The sequence below is a fragment of the Podarcis melisellensis genome (assembly GCF_964234715.1).
Source record: "Podarcis melisellensis genome assembly, chromosome: 1".
In the NCBI taxonomy this organism is placed as follows: Eukaryota; Metazoa; Chordata; class Lepidosauria; order Squamata; family Lacertidae; genus Podarcis; species Podarcis melisellensis.
Genome location: NC_138528.1, coordinates 91990073 through 92009572, shown reverse-complemented (window position 1 = coordinate 92009572; position 19500 = coordinate 91990073). Strand labels below are relative to the sequence as shown.

General features: G+C 40.8%; 1 protein-coding gene across 4 annotated transcripts in view; it reads left to right on the top strand.

The window, feature by feature from the left end:
- The window catches only part of SLC12A8 (solute carrier family 12 member 8), a 68024-nt gene extending 48524 nt beyond the window's left edge, over positions 1-19500 (top strand). For 3 of the 4 annotated variants that reach the window (XM_081925050.1, XM_081925051.1, XM_081925052.1), the window contains exons 7-14: positions 623-710; positions 1550-1637; positions 8322-8468; positions 9350-10019; positions 11393-11490; positions 12524-12641; positions 15815-15875; positions 19278-19500. In XM_081925050.1, coding sequence (XP_081781176.1) covers positions 623-710; positions 1550-1637; positions 8322-8468; positions 9350-10019; positions 11393-11490; positions 12524-12641; positions 15815-15875; positions 19278-19443 — 1436 coding nt within the window. In that variant the 3' untranslated portion in view covers positions 19444-19500. The remainder of the gene's footprint in view (positions 1-622; positions 711-1549; positions 1638-8321; positions 8469-9349; positions 10020-11392; positions 11491-12523; positions 12642-15814; positions 15876-19277) is intronic. The other variant, XR_014171612.1, reaches the window with a different exon arrangement.

Sequence of the window (19500 nt, the reverse complement as noted above, 5' to 3'; positions counted from 1 at the left end):
AAGATGTGTGTTGCAGGGTGCTGGGTAATCCTTTCCCCTGCGTACTGAGTGTATGTATGTGACTGTTGTCTTATCAAATAGTTACCAGTTGAACACTTTGCAATTAATTCGTTAAGGAGGGCCCACCTATACCAAATTGGTAGAGGGTGGGTAACAGTAATCACAGACATAAAGGGCAAATGCTGGATCCCTTTGTCCTGAAGGCTCATGATCTAAACATTTTGTAACAAGAGTTATCTTGTGAATGTGTCAGAACCTATAATCTATTTGGAGTACACTACCCACATAATATGTGTGGTCTGTTTGAATGATTTGCAGAGTTGAATGTCAGCGGTCATTTGGAGAGGGGACTGCTTTCAAGTGATAGTTTTGAGATAAGCCCTTTTTTGTTTAAATCTCTGCTTTTTCTTCCAGTGCCATTGTCCAGTTTGGAACAAAGAACCTCTTTGTGGGCATGTAGTTCGTAGCTTGTTGCCACTGGATACCTGATGGCTTAATCACAAAGCTTGTATACATGGCCCCTGATATCAGCATATGCACCGGTGATGTTTTTAAAAAGGCTACTGTCTTACAGCAATCTAACACAGTGTCCTCTTTATTTTCCCGTGTTCCCAAAACGCAGGTGTGATGGCTGGGTTCAATATGAGTGGTGATCTCAGGAAGCCTGCAACAGATATCCCTCTAGGATCCCTATCTGCTATAGGTGTTTCGTAAGTCCCTTGAAAACAAGGTGGTGGTGCTTATGAGGAAACCTCCTGGTAACTTTCTTTCTGTCATGTGTGATATAGATTATTGTAATATGAAAATAGATTTATTTATTACCTGACAAATCAAACCTAGGCAGACAGTCAAAGAATCTTCCTGGGCAGCTTAGCAAAAAGAATAATGAATTGATGTTTGTCCCCCACCTTCTATTTCTGATTTAGAGGATATATAAGAATTTATGGATGCTGAGATTCTTCTGAAATGGATATAAATCTTAAAAGAAAAGAGGGGGAAAGCCCCAACCTCTTCCTCTAGTTGGGGGAAAAAATCCACAAGGAATATGAAACAAACAGGCTGAGTCTTTCTCTAACATCCACCGCAGATCCCTAGATAAATTCCGCAGCAAATGGATTTTTAGAAATAATTCTTAAATTAAAGGATCCCATTGGATTTGAATTTATAATAAATGAGATACACTGCTACCTAAATGATGTTTCTCACTTTGGTTTACAGATAAATACTTTGATTTGTAACCAGAGATTGTGACACAGTAGTTAAAGTACTTGACTATACTCCTATATGCTTTGTCTTACTGGGTAATATGACTGGTCAGATCTCACCTGTGTCTAGTTCTGGGCACCACTTGTGAAGCAACTCAGATGGGAATAGCAAGGAAGCAACTATTAGAGCATTTTCAGAATGTAGGGCAAGGAAGATTACATGCTACTATCATTGATTATTTACTTAAGTGGATAGTTTTATACTGTAAGGCAATGGATACCTAACATAATTTAGAAAAATAATTGATATGCTTGACACTAATATTTCTTTTATTTCTTTGCAGGTGGTTTCTATACATAGTATTTGTTTTTTTGTTGGGAGCCACTTGTACCCGGGTATCACTGCGCTATGATTTTATGATGGCAGAAAAGGTAACTAACTGAGATTCTCTAGCTACATGAAAAGGATGGATTTGAAAACACGTAACTGAAAACTTGCATATTTGAAAACAAGCTATGGGATTTCTGTGTCCTGGAGCTTGAGTCTGTTCAGACTAAAAGCCAAATTATAGTCTGGCACTATGTAGCTGAGTGCTGGACTTGTGCACTCTGTCTTCCTCCCCTTGTGTGATCTGATTTGCCACCTCACTTCTTCACTTTAGTTTGCATTTGCACTGTCTAAACTAGGCTTACTATGGTTTACACAAACCAAAGTCTACGTGGTTCAGGTGTACAGCAAACTTATGTTTTAATTCTCAGTCAGAGGCAAGAGATTCTACCCTTGCTCCCTGAAGCAGAGCAACATGTTACACACGTGATCAGTATATTACACAAATAGCAGCAGCAAGTATAGATCACAGGTGACCAAACTATATGAGCTATATGCTCCAGGAAGAGTTAGAGGAATGGGGACAGAAAAGGGACTTACGAGGTTTTTGGATTTCCCAAACTTCTCTTATTCGTTTCAAATGCTTGTAGTGATCATAATGTAGTATATTGTAATATATATAGTATATTATTTATCTTTATGCACCAAGCCTCATAGATACAACATAGATACAACTTCTGCATACTGTACATATGCAGAATTTTGTTTATTATGCAGATCAAAGTTTTATTTATTTACTTTTCAGCATTTGTATGGTACTCCTTGGGCAGCTTACAATAAATGGCCATTTGTACAACAAAAATATGGGAACTGCTGCCTTAAAATTACCCTTTGTAGCCAGTATGAAGGTCTACTTCCTTTTGGAATATCCCACACAATTTACTGTGGAGAACTGATTTGGGCAGCTTACATTCTCTTACAGATCTCAGTATTACCTCTTAACAGAGGGATTGAACTAAGAGCCTTAAGAATTAAAGCAGGCCAATATTATCAAACAGCAAATGCTCTATATTGTTCAGTGTCCCCTATTTCTTCACTGGAACCCCAGACCAAACTGAAATTGCTAAATAAAATTATAAAGGCTCCCTTTCAGAAAGTCAATCTTACACTTTCAGATTTAGCCCAGCATAACTGCAGTGAAAGTTAAGAGGATTATTAAATACTAGACATTCCATTGTGATATATATATGCCAATTTGTAGCTATGAAGTCTGATATAAAATGTTTCCTTTTAATTCCCCATTCTAGCTTATTGTGATTGAAATTAGCACTTCATTGTTTGAAAGTCCAGGGAGACATCTTGAGCTAAAAGGTTCCTGCATTGCAACAGATTAGATTAGATCAGGCATAGGCAAACTCGGCCCTCCAGATGTTTTGGGACTACAACTCCCATCATCCCTGACCACTGGTCCTGCTATCTAGGGATGATGGGAGTTTTAGTTCCAAAATATCTGGAGGGCCGAGTCTGCCTATGCTTGGATTAGATGACCCTTGTGGTCCCTTCCTACTCCATGATTCTTTGGTTCTTTGCATCCTTAAGGATGCAATTCAGCAATTTGCCCTTACATGTCCAAGAACAGTTTCTTAATACTTCCAGGGCATGGTCTGAGGACACATGATGTTGCCATCTTGTTGAAGCTCAGCAGATATGGGTCTGGACCAGCACCTGGATGGCAGACTACATGTTGGCAGGTGTAGCCAGGCCCTTTGCAGCACTGAGCCTCTCTCCAAATGGCAGTTCATCAGAGCCAGAGGGAAATCTCTGTTGCATTGTATCTCACACTTCCCAGTGTGTTTCATGTCACTTTCCTTATCACAAAAAAGTCCAGTCTTTTAGGGAAGCAGGTTTGCTGCATAAGACCTCCCAACCAACTATAATTGCACAGCCTCCGTTTTCTGGCACATGATTGACTCCCACCCCAAAATGGTGAAAGTCTGGAAGCACCCTTGGAGAGCTCTCTTTGCTGGTCACTTAGCTGTTGATTCATCATATTTTGTTGTGCAGTAAAAAAAAAAGGGGGGGGGAAGGATAGCAAGCTCAAAGAATTTGCAACCCACCAAACTAAAAAAACCAAAACCCCTCCTGATTTTGCTGCCAGCGTGAGACTACAAAAACAGGGTTATTGAATAGCCATTCAATTGTAGCCTGCCTTTGGCTTTTGGTTCACAAGTTATTAACCATCACAATCCGTTTTAATCCTGCTGTTCCTCCAGTGATCTCAAGACAACTCCTATTTTCTACCATGTTCTCCTTACAACAACTTGTTAAGGGAGGTCAGGTTGAGAAATAGTGCCTGGTTCACTTTGACCCAGTAAGCTTCCTGGCTGAGCAGGGACCTGAGCCAAGATCTCTGTTATACCGCACTGTATTCCTGTTGTGTAGGCAGGTAGACATCTGACCAATCATGATGGAGCTCTCTTACTTGGTCTGCTAGAAAGTAATCCCCTGTTGTGAATGCAGTTCACACTGTGTTCTGGTCTAGCCAGCCTTGTTGTCATAATGTGTATTTAATGGGTCCAGCACAGTAGAAAAGGAGCACACTTGGCTGTTACCTTTAGCAAACAGAGAGAATGCAAGCCATATGGAAAATGCTAGTTTAAATTTTGCTTTTTTCGGAAAAGAGACTGCTCAGCAAATTCTTTTGGAAAGAAAGCTTGAGCCCATCTCTATTCAACATGAAAACACAGGAATCAGGAGACAAGGGCTTTCTTTCTATTTTGAGCGATACAAGGTGCTGCTGATGTAATAAAAGGATTAAAATATGCTGACAGAATTGCACTTTGCTGGTCTTGCGTGGCAAATGTAATTTGTGAAAAATAATGTGGTAGTATATTTGTCATTTATTCTTAAAGTAACATTGTCATCAAATGCAATTTTGTTAAACTTAAGAGAGAAGGAAATAAAGTAAATGGGATATTAGAGGTGATCAAATTTGAATTAAGAATTCCTTGTGAAGAATTTGTCTTCATTGAATGGTGTGTGTGTACTTTTGAGCTTTTCAAAAGTACTTTTCAATGAAAAGACAACTTCCTTCCAAGTTGTGAATGGAATGTCAAGTAGCACTTTCAAATACAGACCTTTTGGGTAACTGAAATTATATGCGAATCTTGATACAATCCACTATTGGTTTTCGAATGCACAATGAGATGACTTTTAAAAATGTATTATGATAGTGGGTAGCAATGCTATTTTCAAATCAGTTATTTATTTGTTCATTTTCCAATTGAAAACTTATATTCCTTGCCCCCCTCCCCTTTCCTCTGTTCTTTTTCTCTGTCAGCAACACAGTTTTGTATATGAAGAAAGAAGCTTAGTTTGGTTTTGTGTGGGCTTTATTGGTTTTGAAAGACTGCAGGAATTCTTTGATCTTCCTGGTCCTGCAGACTGCTTTCATAAGCAGAAACAAGCTGTGATCCGAAACACAGTTACTAGGAAGAAAGTGCCATTGAACATAGTGGGGAATACCTCTGAGTAAACGTGTAGGGGTTGCCATATTTTCTTAGGTGATATATAAACATAAAACTGAATGTTTTCTTAGGAAATTATATAATTATTATTAAATGCATGTCAGCTATAGAAGGCTTGTAGTTCAGCGGTGTGGTTCATTGGTAGAGCATCTGTTTTCCATGCAGAAGTTCCTGGTTCAATTCCCTACGTTTCCAGGTAGGACTGGAAGCGTCTGCTGTCTGAAACCCTGCTAGTCATCCTTGACAGTACTGAGCTTGATGAACCAATGGACTGACTCTGGATAAGGTTGCTTCCTGTGCTCAGTCCGCATTTAGAAATTAGGGAATACGAGGGGGAGCATGTTGTCCCCAAATTACAGGTGCTAATTGAGCACTAAGTGTTCTTCCCATGTAAGAGAACTGCCCTCTGAGATTGCTCGGTGCAATACCAAAAAATAACAGTAGCACCTTAGAGACCAACTAAGTTTGTTATTGGTACGAGCTTTCATGTGCATGCACACTTCTTCAGATACAGTCATACCTCGGGTTACAAATGCTACTTCTGGGTTTTGGTGGTCGTGCATGTGCAGAAGCGCCAAATCACAACCTGCGTGTGTGCAGATGCGCCGCTGCAGGTTGCGAACGTGCATCCCGCACGGATTACATTCGCAACCCGAGCGTCCACTGTACACTGTTTCAGTGTATTTGAAGAAGTGTGCATGCACATGAAAGCTCATACCAATAACAAACTTAGTTGGTCTCTAAGGTGTTACTGGAAAGAATTTTTTTATTTTGTTTCAACTACAGCAGACCAACACGGCTACCTACCTGTAACAAAAAATAACAGATTAGTGTTCCCAATCCAGGCTCAACACCCTTGGTTTGATGAATACCTCTCTCTATATGGCACCCTCCACCCCCCAGTGCCTCCTCAGCAACTTCAATCCTTGTTTCATTCTAGCCACATGATCCAGAATTGGTGCAATTTATCCTGCGGATGCTTAGCAACTTCAGTGTTCCTCCCTCTCCTCATCTTTCCTTAGCAAACCCAGAAAAGGAGCAGAGTTTTACTCATGAGGAGCAGAAACAATGGTAATAGTACCCAGATGTAGTAGTAGTTTTGGTAGTGTGTCTAGGCCTAATGACAGACAGGGTGCTGCTTACTTGCTGTTAAGCACCTGGTGTGCTTTTACCTGGTCACATCTCATCTGACTCCTGGGCAAGCCTACTCTGTCCACCATTTTAATATATTTGCAGACCTTGCTTGTATCAAGTAGGGAATATGTAATGCAGAATGAGCTGAGGTCTCTAGTTGTTCTCATGATAAGAAAAGAAACATGAGATAGATGTTCTAGCTTTATTTTGTTTCCTTTTGTTAGTATGCACAGAAAAAAGTTAGTTGGATTACCAGATCAAATGGTGAAAAATGCAGTTTTTCTAATTGCAAACTGCTTAAAGCACTGGTGCTGCAGTCCTATACCCTGCTGGGAATAAGACCCAGTAAACTCAGTGGGACTTACATCCAAGTAAACATGTGCAAGGTTGGGCTACAGAGTTGTTCTTTTCTAACATAGTTTGAGAAGACAGTGACTTGCACGTTTAAAACAGGAAAAGAAAAGGACCCAATCCACTCAGTGCTCAGTCTTGCACAACCCCCTTGATATTGCACAGGAGCCACCTTTTGAAGCATACATCCAAGATCAATCACCCTGCACTAAATCGTTTAGAACGTGTTTCAGAAGAACACTTTGATTTATATGAAATATCTGATCTGGTTATATTCCATGTAAGAAATAAACATCTATAACATTGATTTTCTTCATTAGGCAGATAGATGGGATTGTTTTCCGGCTATCGGGAGGCTTTTAGCTTTCTGCGTCTTTTCCGGTTTGATTATCTGTCTACATAAGTGCAATCCCCTGAAATAAAACTCTCTTCAGGCTTCCTTCCAGTATGTAAATGGAACTGAGAATCTGCTGCATTTCCTGTAAGCTGTGCAGGTTTCTTGCTGCTGCTAAGTGGAGCTTTTTCTATGGGATTGCTTCACTCTGTTCATAGCTCATACTTGCTAGCTATGCAGGGCAAATTAAAGTGTGTTCTTTCATGTTAATTAGAGATGAAATATCCACCAGGATGTTTTCCTGGGCAAGCTGCACTGAAATCCTACATTTTAAATTGTACTTTGAACAGCTGCCATTCATTTCAATCATTTCATTTTAGGAGAGCTTCCCAATGGATTGGGAGCCATCCTCCCCGCATCCGCCTTTTTGCCATGTTCTTTAGAGTTTAGATTTCAACCTGATCATAATTATATTCACTTAGAAGTAATTATTCCTAGCATACTATGTTTTAACTGTTCAAAGCTCTGCACGTATATTGTCTCTATCATCCCTACACCAGCCTTGTAAAACAATCCTGTTACCTATAAATTAACAACAGTAGCTGAGGCAGAGAAAACAGAAGCGCATGCTAGACCACTTGCATGCAAGGCACTCCCACTACTCTTTGGCCCTCCCCAATAGAATCATAGAGTTGTAGAATTGGAAGGGACTCCAAGGGGCTGGCTAAGCCTGGTGGCCCATGCCTGCTTGCAAATTGCTGATTAGGCGAGCAGGTGGGGCCAGTTACCCAGGCAGCAATCTCGGCTCAGAGGCTTGCTTTGCTGCCCAGGAAATATCCTAGGGATCTCCCACATCAGATCCTGGCATGCTGGGGAGTGCCAGTCTGCAATGGCTACAAGAGAGTGTGAGTAGACTTGGTGAATTCATGGCTGAGATGAGATTTGGACTCCAGATTTACCAACTCATCACCATACTATACCAGCTCCCTTGTGTAACCCCACAGATGTTCAGAACTGGCCCAGGGCATTTTGCTGTCTGATGTGGAACAGCAAATGACACCCCCAATTGAGGTGCACAAAAAAATCCCAGAAGCATGTCTTCCTAGGAGCAGAAGTACAATAGAACAAACGAAATACATAACACATTGTGTCCTTTCACGACAACTAGGACTGTGCACACAATACCTTTAAAGCACATTCTTGGCACTGTAGTTTGTTAAGAGTTGCTGGGAATGGTAACTGTGAGGGCTAAACTACAGTGGCCAGAATTATTTGCAGGAAAGAATGCGCTTCAAATGTGCTTTGAAGGTGTAACATCTGTACAGCTCAAACAGCTGCTTGAGGCAGCCACACCACTCAACCTAATGGTAGAGCCAGCCCTGTAATGTATGCAGCATTAGTCAAGAAACATGCCAATTTTTCCTTTTTTTCTTTTATTTTAGGTGTCCTTGGTGGGCTTCTTATTCTTACTTGGTTTGTACATTTCATCTTTAGCGTCCTGCATGGGAGGTCTGTATGGAGCACCTCGAATCCTTCAGTGCATCGCCCAAGAAAATGTGATACCGATACTTGCATTTCTTGGACGGGGGGTATGTAAACATGGAACATAGACTAATCCACCTTTTCTTTACAGTACACAAAAGTTCAAACAGGCATACCTTTGGTTTATCTCACCAGAGTAGTAGCTAGCTGCTAATTAAGTTTCCAGAAGCAGAGGGATATTTAGATCTCCAGTCAGTCTGAGTAGGAAGCACTGTAATCTTCCAAACTTTGTGTAAGAGAAAACCCAAACTAGCTTCTAAACCATGAACTTTATTTGGAATGGACCCTCATTCCACATTGTTCGTACCTCATCTGCTACCTCTCAACATATTCTTGCATCTTTCTTTGCCAAATGATTCTCAAGCTCTTTTGTTGTTTGTTTTAAGAGGGAAGGCCTGTGGCGAACCTTTTCTCTCCAAGCTGGAATTCAGAAACACTCTAGAACACAGGCACTGTTTAAAGTGAGGGTCCGTATTTAACTTCTAAAGCTAATGCATCGCAGTATTTCTCTTTGATCTGACAGACACACTTGCTGCCTCTGTTTGTGTACTTTTTGTTGTTGTTTACAATTAATAGCTGCTGAGCAGGGGCAGGGAAGGGATTTGTAATGAAAGTGTGGGGAGTGAGCTAACTCATTCCTCCCCTAGTGTGGCTATGAGAAAGGAGATTCTGACTAAACATCAAGAAGGACTTTCTGACAGAGCTGTTCGACAGTGGAACGGACTCCCTTGGGAGGTGGTGGACTCTCCTTCCTCGGAGCTTTTTAAGCAGAGGTTGGATGGCCATCTGTCATGTATGACATATTTGAGTTTCCTGCATTGCAGGGGATTGGACTAGATGACCCTTGGGGTCCCTTCCAACGCTACAATTCTATGAATTCTATTACCCATATATAACAATATTCATATTCTTTCTGTTCTAACTATAGAAAGGACCAAACAAAACCCCGGTGGCTGCAATCTGCTTAACAAGCCTTATCACCATGGCCTTCGTTTTCATTGGCCAAGTGAATGTTCTCGCTCCAATTGTCACCATAAACTTCATGCTTACCTATATTGTCGTGGATTACTCCTATTTCTCTGTCTCCATGAGCTACAGACTTCAGCAGAGCTCCAAAAAGATACTGAGAGAGGATTCCAAGGTCGTGCTCAGCTGTTCTCGGCCTTTAATACTGGACAAGCCATCCTGTTATGGATCAGGTGGAATAATGCAAGGCCGATCCGATGGCACCTTGCTAGAATTCACAAAAGACATGGATCATATTTTTAGGCCTCCCGGCCAAGACCCAGGGGCCAGTCTTGAGGGAAAAGAAAAGGACATGGGTGTTAGCCAAATGGCCAAGCCCAGGAAGCAGAAGAAGGCAGTCAAACAAACGTTACAAGACAGCTTTCTCTTGGATCTTGGGAATAACATTGCCTCTACCCAGGATCTTTGCAGTGGTGACCTGGAATCCAGTGACAAAAGTATGCAGAGCTTTTCAGAGCTGAATCACCAGGATGAAGAGAGTTCTGCTGCTGTAGGACCCAAGCGGAAGCAAGACCAAGACAGAGGCCAGCATTTTGAAGAGAGGCACAAAACTGCCAGTCACCAAGTGGAAGGTAACAAGAAACACAATTAAACTTACCTTTTAAAATGAAGAATATTGCTGGTACTCCTCCATAGGCAAGGGTGAAAATTGGTTTTACAGGGTCAGTCTGTCAAACCTGGCAACAATTTATCCTTTTTTTCATAACTGTAGAGTCTGTTTTAATGATTCACAAGAGATTCTCCTCTAATTTGCCTGTGGAAATGTTGCCCAGATTTAATTCAGTGCAGGAAGATTTACTATTTACAGTGTACTGTGCCAGTAGTCTACATATGAATCCTTTCACTGTGAGATGTATCGCAACATTTATTTTTACTTTGACATGGGAGGTAATTGCTTCCAAAAGTTAACATCCTAAACATCAACTCTCCATTCTTTACAAGCAGAAATGATTGTGGTGGTCTTCATCAGATAATTCTGATTGTGGCCTAGAAACTGAAATTGTTTGGTTTCATGCCCGTATATTTTTCCCTTTCCAAAATGTTGCCTTCTGCATAATTGTAGTGTGAAAAGGACCTGAGGCATGCAGCGTTCAGTAGCTAAGCTCAGCAAAAGCTCTCCTTACCTAAACAATCTTATTGGAAGATCTCATAAGTTGGACTGCTGTGTTATCTGAATGTGAATAAATTCTAAATTCTGTGAGCAGAACTAGTTGTAGCATAATATATTGCGATTGGCACAAACCGTGTTTCCAAATAATTGGGATTTTCATTTTTGCAAGGAATACAGTAATAGGAAAGGGATGGAGAAAGGAGAAGAGCTGGAGTACTGGCCAGCTTTATGTTCTGCACGTATAGTGATATATTTATGTTCCTCTGAAACCTTGGAGCTTGTCAGGGAAGCCTCATGCCAAGAAGGCTACTCCCTCAGCATCTATGTGAGTAGCCCCCTTGTTGTCTTGATTGGCCAACAAAGGCTGGACTGTAGACAGGAACAAAAACATCTGCTTAGTAGTGGGGAAATTGTTACCTGAGCCTCTCCAAACCCCTCCTCCAGAGGAGCTGCCATTGAAGAATCCCTTAATTTTAGCCCCTTTCTTAACTAACCATCTTCAGTGGGCTCTCCTTGCAGAGATTTTGGCTCTTGAAGCAGACTAGGGCTTTCTTGGGACTTTCACATCAGAGAAGGAGAAAAGTTAGCTTGCTGTTTCTAGAAAACTTCAGAACAACACAGCACCTGATACTTGAATTGTATCCTCTGAAAGCAATAGGTTTTTGGGGGGTGGGAGGGAGAAGACACTGCAGCTGGATTTGAACTTCTGACAGAAGAAGGAAGAAGTTTTGTTCAGGCATAGTGAACTATGTGATCCCTGTCAAGGGCACTTGAGTGCCTAGGCCTGATCCTTCAGAATCTATCCATTGTTCTACTGTCTCTCTCCTTCTGTAGATTTAAATGTAAAACAACAAAGCCAAGAATTAGAAATTCAGAAAATGCCAGCGTCCTTCTACTCCAGACTCTGTGACCGTTGGGTTTCCCTTGTTGGTGTGAGTTACTCTATAATATTTCAAACCTTTCTTTAGGATAATAAGCAAGTGGCAACTAACATTACTTATAGATCCATAGGGATGCTTCAAGCTTCACAGAAAAGGCTACATATATATGATGCAAGAGAGTATGTTTGAATACGAAATTTTAATCAGTATAAGTGTAGAGTTGGAAACCTAGGAAACAAGAAGTAGCAAAAAAGGTAATGCAATCTGGAGTGAGATGCCAGGACACTATGAGATGCTTCAAATCAGGGAACTACAAAATGAACCAGCCAATTAGAGTATAGCATCACCAGGAACCTGTCCACAATTGGGTAAGATGGAACCCAATGGAGTTAAGATTTCAAAGTTGTTGTTTTTCAGTATAGTTAAAACCTACCTTGTGAACAGTGATTTAGGGGACTTTAAAAGGTGAGTATACAGATGTGGTGTATCAGGAACTATTAGCCTTGATGGTTACATGGAATTACCAGATTCAGAAGCAGTATGCATATGAGATGCCCTACTTCTGGGCTTTCCAGAAGCATCTGGCGGGACACATGATTGGAAACACGATGCTGGGCTACATGGACGCTTGGTCTGATTTAGTAGAAGAACTCTTGTGGTCTCCTGCCTGTCACTCAAACTAAATGGAGCTAAATTTTCAGCTGCTTTTCCCATTTGGATCACCATGTGCTCTTTGAAAATTCTAATTTAGACTAATCACATGCTCAGTCTGGCATTTGGAGAATGTGGGTCATGTAATTTGCTTCATTCTCAAAATGTGTCTTGTTTCCCATGCCACTGAAGACTTACTCATTAAATGAGAGGTTATCCCCCACCTCTGCTAAGTACCAGAATGGGTTTTGTGGCAGGTCCTGAAAAGTTGTAAAAAGTAGGGTGAGACTTGGAATAATTATTCTAAGCAATTTGCTCTCCTTCAGATTGCCTAGCTATGTTTGATTTTAAAATAAAGTAAACATTCTGGGGGGAAATGGCAGCGCTAGTTACTGTACCCCAGAGTAATCCTACATTTTCCATTTTCCAACAGGCAATAGGATCACTTGCAATTATGTTTGTTATTCAGTGGATCTACACTCTTGTTAATTTGGGATTAGCAATTATTCTATATTTCTACATTGGCCAAGTGAGTCCAGGGCTACCACCTGGTAAGTGTTTTCACTTAGATCGGTCTCAGTTTTCATTATGTTTTAGTTGCATGAAAATGTCCCATCTTCTCATTGATGTTAACACTTTTTTATTTACTTGCTTATTTTTGTAGCTTAGACTATCAAAAGTTGTTGGGGTGGAGGAGGAGGAGGAGGAGGAGGAGGAGGAGGATGATAAGAGCATAATCAATCCAATTGTAGCAGAAGAAATGTTAGGCAGATAAAAATGCAGTTACACTTTCCATCCTTTTATTGATGTAACCCTAATCTTCCAATGCAACCCATTCTCTTGCACTACTTCTGAAAGACCCTGAGACTTGAACATTGGGAAGTCTCAGTGGAGATGAATTTCGTAATGATGGGAGGAGAGGAGGTGTCACTGAGAACTTTTCTCCATTGCTCTCTTCCTCTCTGAACCTGGCAGTGTCTGTCTGACACTGAGGCCCTGAGCTTAACTGCAGATTACATGTATGGTTTTGTTGCAAGTCATAAAATAAGATTCTTTGAATCTGGGAGGAGGAACCTGTGAATCTCCAGATGTTGACTACCAGCTTCTGTCATTCCTGACACTTAGCTTGGTCTGACGAGAGACTGGGTGCAGCAACATCTAGGGAGCCCCACAGGCTGGCCATTTAAATAGCTTGGCTGCATTTAGAATGATCAGGCTCAACTAGTTAATACCTTTTGCCAAATATTTTAATTTATTCTGTTGCACCTTCGTGGAATAAATTAGGTGGAGTTATTGCCTTACAGGAATGTTGTTTTTAAGATGAAAATATAAGTGGGTCATATCCATTCATAACTTCCCATCCACCCGTCTAGATAAATCCTCCTGAGAAAAATGCTTCGAAGATTGGAATCTCAATAAGAATCTCATTAAATAGCAGAATTTCTGACTACAAAGCGGAAGCCCCTTTGATTTATGAAGTAAAACATGTTAAATATTCAAGAAATGTAATCTGAGGAAATACTCTTTAAGCTAAAAGAGTATTAAAAGAGTCTGTGCATGTCAGGTGTTCAGGGGTTTTGTGTGTGTCTGATTTAGAATGTAGTACTCGATGGCACTAAAATAGCAAGTACCATAGTCTATCGTAGTGGTTCCCAGGCTTTAATTCAATTTCACTGACTATGTCTTAAGATGTAGCTCCCTGATTCTTTTTAGGGATAGTTTTGTTCTTACAAAATACAGCCACAGAGGAAGCAATTTGAGAGGAAGCAATTTGAGGTGAACTGCAGGGGCAGTTCTTATCTTTTCACCTCAAGTCACTGCGGGGATGGCCTACTCAAACCTGTAGAACGTTGACATGTGTTTTACTCTGGTTTTTTAAACTTATGGTTGATTAATTATTTTTGAATGCTTAAAATTGCCATTTTAACTGCCTTTTTAATTTCATTGATAAATTCTTTTTGTAAACCAGTTTGAGGGTTGTTTGTTTGTTTTACAATAAAGCAGTACATAAAAAGGTAAAGGTAAAGGTACCCCTGCCCATACGGGCCAGTCTTGACAGACTCTGGGGTTGTGCGCCCATCTCACTTAAGAGGCCAGGGGCCAGCGCTGTCCGAAGACACTTCCGGGTCACGTGGCCAGCGTGACATCGCTGCTCTGGCGAGCCAGAGCCGCACACGGAAATGCCGTTTACCTTCCCGCTGGTAAGCGGTCCCTATTTATCTACTTGCACCCGGAGGTGCTTTCGAACTGCTAGGTTGGCAGGCGCTGGGACCGAGCAGCGGGAGCGTACCCCGCCGCAGGGATTCGAACCGCCGACCTTTCGATCGGTAAGTCCTAGGCGCTGAGGCTTTAACCCACAGCGCCACCTGCGTCCCATAAAGCAGTACATAAATTTTATTAAATAAATAAACAAACAGCACCACCCAATATTGCCCACACTGTGCAGATTTTACCTGCATGGTTGCCTGCATGTTTTCTTGATGGGTAAAATGCAGCTTGTGGGAGTTTTTTTTGGCAGAAAAGGTTTCAAGATCACCTTCTTCTCTCCACAACAGCCCCCCTCCCTCTTTCAAATCGTAGTCTCAATGACTCCATTTTGTAAAAAGCAAATCCCCCCCCCCAAAAAAAAGAACCACAGAGCTAGATGTCAGAACATAAGGAGAGTCCTGCTGGGTGGGTGCCCTCAACCATAGGAGATATAAACCTCTTACCAAAACACCAAGGAGAGCAAGGTTGAGGATGTAGTGCCATCTAACAAACCTGGGGCAAGCACAGGGAATCACTTCAGGCCAAAAATGTGGTCCATAGTTAGGCTACAGTCCAGGGTCAATACTACAGGGAGTCTGGACAAAGTCTAGCTAGGTTTGTGAACAAGGGGCCAGCAACTTGAAGGTTCAAGAGGGAGACCTTATATACTCTGCCCCCCTAGATCTCATCATTCAGGGATTCCTTATTCATAAGATCCTGACTCTGCGTCCAAAGACACATGCCATCACTTTCCAGGCCTGGACCTTTTGGCACAAGCATGCTTTATGCATGTATGTATGTATGACAGTCCTTCACCCGAGGATTACAGGGCAGTTTACAATATAAAAGCGCAAAAATACATAATATAGTGAGGAACGAAAGCAATACCCCCTCCCGCAATTTAAATGGCCATAGTTTGTTTAATTAGCCGAAGGCAGGGTGAAAGAGGAATGTTTCTGCCTGATGGCTAAAGATAGGTAACAAAGGTGCCAGGTGAGACTCCCTGGGGAGAATATTCCACAAGCAGGGAGCCACTGCAGAAAAGGCCCATTCTCGGGTTGCCACCCTTCAGACCTCTCATGGGGGAGCCACATAAAGGAGGGCCTCAGATAAAGATTGAAGGCTCCATGTCAATTCATATGGGGAGAGGCACCCCTTGAGGTATTGCAGTCCTGGGGCATTTAAGGCTTTATGGCTCGAAACCAGCACTTTGAATTGTCCTGGAAACTAAATGGCATCTATGCTGAAACTGTCTTGCCCTCAGGTGTTATTTACAGCCTGCAGTCACTGATTCAGTGACTATCGCAAAGCCTCAATTTGAGGAGAAATATGAAAAACACATTCCCACCATTATTAAACCTTTAAACTTTGGGCCAGCTTGGATTAGTAAGGATCAGTGCAGAGTTTTAGATTATGTGTCAAGTTATTAAGAGCAGTTTATCAATAGTGCAACTTATTTTGTCTTTTTTTTCTACAGGTGTAGCAGCCAACTTCAGCTTTTTCCAATGGATAAAACAACTTTTACTTAATGCCTGCAGGTTGGTGTTAACTAGGAAAAGAGACGTTTCATATCCTTAATTAATTTGAGATTAACAGTGCAGTCCTATCCATGAGTAAAAATTAAGTCCCATCGAGTTCGGTGACACTTAATCCTAGGTATAGGATTGCAACCTAAGTTATTTAGATCTCAGATATATTACAAAATACCACAAGACATATTTCTCATAAGCCATTCAGCATAGCTAATTAAGTAGAGGCCAAGTCATTCTTTCTGCCCTGCTTATAATGAATCTTGGCTCTCCTACAACCCACCTGCTAAATCTAAATGGAACCATACCAACAATAATCTCACTTTTAGTAGATTCTGAGGGAGCAAGAATTTTGCTACACTTCCTAAGGTAGGGTTAACTGCACTACCTCCATTTTATCTTTTACATTGCAGAGATGCATAACGTAACAACTTATACCCCACTTATTTTTCAAAATGTCCAGTTACATCCCCCAGAGCCACTGAAACATTAACAAACTTGAATGAACAGAGGTGCACTTGAAGTGCACTTAAGTGCACTGTACGGTGCATTCTTGAAATGCATCAGCAGGTAGTACAATTACTTTATTGATTCTGATTCTCTGGTTGAATGAAGAGCAACTCCATTGTGTCCACAAGGAACCAATGAGGGGGAAGGAGGAAGACCTTAAAATTAGTAGCGAAATATGGGAGAGGAGAATATTCTGGTTGGTCATCGAGGTCTCCACAATAATCCATATTATATTATGGATTATATATTATGATTGTTATTATGGGATGTATTTTTGTTGGGGTTTTTTGTATTGTAAATTATCCTGTGATCTTTGGATGAAGGGTGGTATAGAAATATAATAATACTAAATAATAATAATAATAATAGTCATCAACAGCTACACTTTGTTGGATTTAGAGCAGTATGCACTCTTTTATGGAAATGTGTGTGTGAATAGCTATAATATTAGTTTTATAAGTACTTGCACTACCATTAACTTTGCCATATTAAGAGTAGAATTACATATCACACACAGCATCATTCTGTGATCATTGTACATAAGTTTTTTTTCTACAAAATGCAGCCACTGAGGCTATAGTGGGGGTTTTTTGTGGGTGGGGAACTTTTTAACCCTTTCCCTCCAAGTCATTCTCTTGCCAGAAATCACCCTGACCAAACCACTCATTTACAGAATTCTGAACTTCCCTGGCTGTTTTGAGTTAGCTTCTCTGGCAGGGGTACCGAATGACTCCCAACCAGATAGCATGGTCAATGGTCATGGATGATGGAAACTATAGTTAAAGTACATCTGGGGATGTGGGTACCATATTGGCTACTCTTCTCTATAGGTCCTTCTCTATGGTCATTTGCTGCTTTACGCTTTCCCAGACTCTCCAAGTGTTCCTTCTTTTGTTGTATTTGCTATTGCTGCTTCACATGTTGTAAACACTAGCTGTGTACTTACCAGATGACATATAGAGCAAAGAAGCAAAGTCTCTTACCTATTGCCAACTGTCCTGGTAAATACAATATTAATTTTAAATAAATTTACAAACCAATGAAATAGTAAGAATCAAACTAACTGAGGGAAACCTTCAATTAGGGTTTAAAAAAACAAATGAACACAAGTTTAGGATGCTAGAAATATGTTATTACATTCTCTAACCCTGAAAAACTCAGTTTCAGCTTCCTTCAGTTTTTGTCAAAGAATTATTGCAGTTGCTCTATATCCGCAACATAACGTGAAATTGCCATCCATCAGAAACCATGTCTCTTGAAATACAGAAGAGCATCATAGATGATTAACACATATCTTACCTTTCTTTGCTTACCATTTTCCACATCCCTTATATTTCTTCCTATAGGAGTCCTTGTTTATCTTTTCATTTTCACTACTTTGCATAAGTTCATCTATCAGCAGGTACTTCTACTAGATACAAAGGAGGACAGCAATCTTAATAACTTTTAGTAATTTTGCAGAAGAGGGCATTTCAGAAGGTGCAACATTAGGCACCCTTCCTAAATATCTGAACCGGCCAACTCCCACATCTCTACAGTTGTTACAGGAGCCCCTTTCCTATATCCCATGCTGCTCTGTGCTGTACATCTGGAACAACCTTCCTTTGTAGAGTGTTCCCCCCCCCTCCAGATGATCAATTTATAATGCAACAAATATAAAGTTTTTCATTTGTTGATAAGCATCTTGATATCTTCTCTTAAGGAAGTGCTTCTGTTTGGGGACTAAGCATTCAAATTGCAACGTGCTGTTAGGAAAATGCAGTTCTTATGCAGTTAGAAGAATATAGCAATTTGAAGTGCTGTCTGGAAAGTGGTAGCAAGAGTACCATCGGATGTGGTCCAGAATTTCATTGAGGATGAATAACTTAACTCCCCTCCCCACAACATGCCTTTACCATATTCTTTACCACTTGCAAAGAGATGTCTTTCATGGGATTAGATGTTAATTAGACTCAAAGCAAAGTGTGCATCTGACCCTTGTCAATGTTAGTCCCTTAGCAGCTAGTTTTCACTTTGAGAAAATTGCTAGCATTTTTGTGAGTTCAAGGTGTAATCACTCTGTGGCCACAACTGGTGGCATGGAAACTCCCATAATGTGTGCCTCTTGCAGTAAGAACATGTTACAAGTATTTTTAGGGGCTGTATTTACTCATTCCCTCTATATGGCAAAACTGCCCTAGTTGGAAGCATTTTTACACATTTTAGTAATTCAAAAGGTCCTAATGGCATTAAGGGTTTAAATGCTACTGCACTTCCTACAACAGTTTAAGAAGGATGCTTCTGCAAAATGGATGTGAATGCAGTTGAAATTGGTCTTTAGTACATTTAAATTCACATTCAGAATATAAAAGTATAATTTTAAAAGGCATTGAATAAGTGTTTAGTAGTCTTTTACGATTTTACTGAAAAACAACAGAAGTGCAGGATGAATTTTCTGGGCCTTTTCATTCTTTGAATTGTTGCATCCTAACTGGAAAGCACTAAAAGGAAATGAGCAGGCACTATTTTACATGAACTGGTCTTCAGCCATAAGGTACTGTATAGATTTAATTGGACCAAACATTAGTGCAGTTTTATATGCCTGGAGCATTTGAAGCAACTGGGAAATACCGTAACCGGAGAGACGCAAGTGTATGTATTAAGGGGGAAAACCTTCACTGACCGTTTAAAAATAAAACTTACATAAGGAAAGAGTCTATGATGAATTTTGGCCAAACCCTCAAGTCATAAGGAAAAGTTTGCATTCTTTCTTCAAGTGCCGTGTCTTTGTGCATAGCAGAGTGGATTCCTTTTCTCTTTCTCTTTTTTTCTATTTTTGTTTACACAGTTCAAGAGTGCAGCTGCAGATGTATTGGGAAACAATGGGGCATCTGAAGGTTCTGCGTTCCTTTTGTTTTTCAGGGGAAAGCCATCCCCGGAGGAGCGATTTGTTGTGACACCGTCCCTTGCAACAGTTGGCATGGAGACCACTCAGCTCACAGAAGAGAATACAGATTTTGCCTCCCGGGACCGCTACCACCATTCCTCTCTTATCACCAGAGAAGAGTTTGTTAATCGGTTCCAATGAGAAAGCAACATGCCCATTCAATCTGCCAGCCAATTAAAAACACTGGCCACAGACACA